We start from the raw sequence: 3,548 nt of genomic DNA on the forward strand, positions 1-3,548 counted from the left end.
TTAATAAAATTCACAACACACGCACACACTCCACCACTCAAAAAACCCCCCTTCTTTTTATTCAAATCTAAAAAAAATTCACACAGCACATAAAACTCACTCCACACATTCAAATGCTTAAAACAATTTACTCAAAGCATGTAGAGCAACAATGTTAAACTTATAAAACCCACCACAAGCCTTTCACAACCCTGAGCAAATATTCTGCTGGGGTTTCACAAGGCTCCACTAAAATCTGGTGAGCTAGCGAGTTACAGCTTGTGCTGCCGTCTCACTCACTGCTGAGCGGGGGGGTTTAGCCCCTGCCTCTTTGCTTGTGCTGCTGAGCGAGTGGGGGGGGGGTTTAGCCTTGGACCTGTGCTACATGCTATGCCACTCTGCCTTGCCGCTAAGGTTAAAATTATCAGCCCTTCATCTGGATGTTACCCCGCACCAAACTACCAAATTTAAACTCACTTACAATCAAACTTTTCGAAATATACCAAAAACTTCCAAAACAAAAATCCAAAGCTACAAACTCAAATCACTCCGCCAGTCAGCAAAGTGATGCCAGACAGTTTCAAACTAGCTCCGCTCGCTCCTTTAAACACAAATTTAACAACTTTTAATCACACAGTTACTACTTTTTCACTAATACCTTAACCAAATTTCACCACCGCCATTCACACAACTTAAAGCTCATGCACACTACTCAACTCTTTTCTTGCAACCCACTCTCTAAACACAAAAAAATCCCTCTGCCCTCTCGAGCACAAAAAAATCCTTCCGCCAACTCCACTAAACACAAACTTTTATAACTTTTTCATACAAATACATGGCTAATCTGCTCTAAATACACACAAATCAAAACACATACAATACAAACTCTCACAAACTAAACACGCATTGCTAATTCACAGTTCCAACAAACCCTTTTGGCATAACCCAGCCACCATACCCCTGCAGTGCTTGTGCAGCCTAGGGGGCCCGTACTTTTTGACCTAAAGAGGCCCCTGTAGACCTCCGATGCGTCTCTAACGCATGCGCACAGCACTCAAAATAAAGTTAGTCTCTCTCTCTCTCTCTGTTCACCACTTTTATCCCAAACTACAAGCCAATGCTGCTTTTAAGCCACCGACCGGACCGGAGCCGACAGCACTCCTGTCGCTACTGCCCGTACTCCTCCGGTGTGCAACCACGTGGTCCTCGCTCCCCTGTACGGGAACGAACCAAGCTGGAGTTCCTGCAGCCGCTCAAACTCCACAGCCACACGTGCCACGCCGCCACCCACGCTGCGTGCTCAGCTCTCCTCCACGAGAGACCAAAGCAGCGTCCCTGTACCTTGTTCCCCTCCCTGGGAAACAGAGGCAGCTCTACTCCCCTTATGGGAGATGAACCTTTGGAGCCACTATCCGCTCCATTAAAAAAATTACTATGCTTTCTGCGGACACTTAAAACCAAACTCTCCCAGGCTTCTGCTTCGCACAGGGTGTCCCGCTGTGTCCTACAAGCTGCCTTCTTTAAGGTACCCCTTTATTTCTAAAACATACCTCTTTGTCTGTGGTTCCGGCAGGTCCTGGTCTCTCCCCGGGGTGTCAGAGGATCGAGGAGCCCCCTCTCCCCAAAAATGTAGGGTGGGCGCCTGAGGGGGGTCCCCAGACCCCTGGCCCTTCGGCCAGATAGAGCAGGGTCCCACCAGAGTTGCCAAAATGACTTACCAAAATATGAATATTGATCTAATATCGATATCCAACTGAGACGGACAAAAACTCTCTATTTGGCGCCAGGCACTGCGTGGGATAGTTCCCTAAGACGCAGGGCCCCGATACAAGCAAACGTGACACTTTTTATTTCCAAATATTATGAATATCCAAAATACAAATGCATATTCATAATATTAACACCTCCCATTCTCTGCTTCATATGGAAATGAGCTTAAATGTCATTAAGCATGCGTAGTGTGTGTCCTGAATTGAGTCGGTGGTCTTGAATTGGGTCAGTGGTCCCAAAAAAGATGAAGTAACTCATCTTCCTCATTTTGACCTTTTCGCCTCTCTGAACTTTAACAATCCTAATTACTTTAGTGACCTCTAAGTTTCCTCTTGCATGACTTTTGAACGGGTTCCCACTAAGGGAGGAAATCGGTAATTGTCCTTGTTCCCTACACCAACTTAGCAATGTTTCTATTCCTTGTTCTAAGCACAGCTAAGCAAACATACAAATGACAGATCATCACTTATTTGGTAATCAGTTACTAACATCTTAAAACCATTTCAGGTCCAGCTCTCTTAACTATTTTAATTAACTCTAGCTGGGCCCAAATTCCTTCCTATTCTAACTAATTTCAACACAGCTAGCCTATAACTAAAATATTTTATGTTTCTTCTAAATCTGTGTTTCAGTTACAGCTCAGGCTCCGAGCTGCATGGGAGCTAACAAGGCACCTGCAGGGCTGTCCCTGGCTGCTGCAAAGGTGGTGGTTTCAGCAGAGCTTACTGCCAGAAATTTCAGGAGATCAGCAAACTATAACTGAAGCCTTATTTTCAAGTGTTCTTGCGAATGTGTGGCTCTTGGTGGGAAACTGTGAGGCAGATTTGCAAAAGAGCCCAGGATGGAGTGTCAAGTTCCTGACAATCTGCCACCTTCCTAAAGAAGATTTTTCTGAAGATATTTGTCCTGCATTAGTCATTCACCCTCATTCACCTGACCGCAGCCCAAGTATGAGTAGAAGAAAGTTAAAGCAAAGAGGTTGAGTTTTCAACAGCGTTTCTAAGTCACAGGCGGCAGAAAACTAGTTCCCTGTCAGGGATCACTGAAAATACTCCCCCTGCTGTTTTCCATAAAGAGAACAGAAAACTGAATATATATGAGAAAGCAAGATACAGAATGGCCACAGCAGCTTTCCTGAGCTTTCCTTGCTTTCTCTATGAAACCAGTGCTCCCTAATAGCCCGTTCAGTTCTCAAGCTCTCCAGATGCAGAAGAGCAGAGGAAGAAGGTGCTTTTGAGCAAGGAAAGTGAACTTGCAAGCAGGCTAATCTTAGGAGCTGCTGCCACTTCATTTTCCTGGGCATTTGTCAATGCATTCATCCATGCTACTCTGATGCACAGAACTCCCTTGCTCTGAGATGTATTAACACAATGCTCAGTAATGGCTCTCTTAAGCAAAAATTCCATTGCACATGGCTGTGTATAAAGGAAGATGACAACAGTGGCACTCATTTGGTTTTCTGACGTGAAGATTTGTGTCTCAGTGGATTTATATCATACATGGACTCTGTTCATCCTCCTAGGAAAAAACAGTATGTTTTTTCATGTTATCCAGTATGAATTCGCTCATGCTTTCTGATTGAAATAACTTGAAAAACACAATCACAGTTTTACAGATACAGATGGAAAATGGCACTCAGGAAAAATGCCAGGTTAAATAGCAGATCAAGCAGTTGCGAGAGGCTGCAGAGAAGAATGTTTCACAACAACAGTTCTCTTGGCCTGTTTAGAGAAAAGGGATTTTATTCTTAAGTAGCAAATTGAAATCTTAAATAAGGAGAAAAATCTCAGGTTCCCTGT

The 3,548-nt window shown here is 44.1% G+C and overlaps 1 protein-coding gene across 1 annotated transcript; it reads left to right on the forward strand.

Moving 5' to 3' along the window:
- Window positions 1–1,049: 1,049 nt before the first annotated feature.
- LOC116451598 lies at window positions 1,050–2,824 on the forward strand. Its single transcript, XM_032125225.1, has 2 exons — window positions 1,050–1,504; window positions 2,382–2,824. Exons 1-2 carry the CDS (start codon window positions 1,097–1,099, stop codon window positions 2,730–2,732), a joined length of 759 nt encoding a protein of 252 aa, XP_031981116.1. The 5' UTR covers window positions 1,050–1,096; the 3' UTR covers window positions 2,733–2,824.
- Window positions 2,825–3,548: the final 724 nt, after the last annotated feature.

The sequence above is a fragment of the Corvus moneduloides genome, chromosome 15 (assembly GCF_009650955.1).
Source record: "Corvus moneduloides isolate bCorMon1 chromosome 15, bCorMon1.pri, whole genome shotgun sequence".
Taxonomy (NCBI): domain Eukaryota; kingdom Metazoa; phylum Chordata; class Aves; order Passeriformes; family Corvidae; genus Corvus; species Corvus moneduloides.

Coding starts and splice junctions, on each gene's coding strand:
- LOC116451598 (XM_032125225.1), top strand. CDS start 1,097: ATGCTGCTTTTAAGCCACCGACCGGACCGGAGCCGACAGCACTCCTGT. Junction 1,505..2,381: donor TACAAGCTGCCTTCTTTAAG/GTACCCCTTTAT, acceptor TCTGTGTTTCAG/TTACAGCTCAGGCTCCGAGC.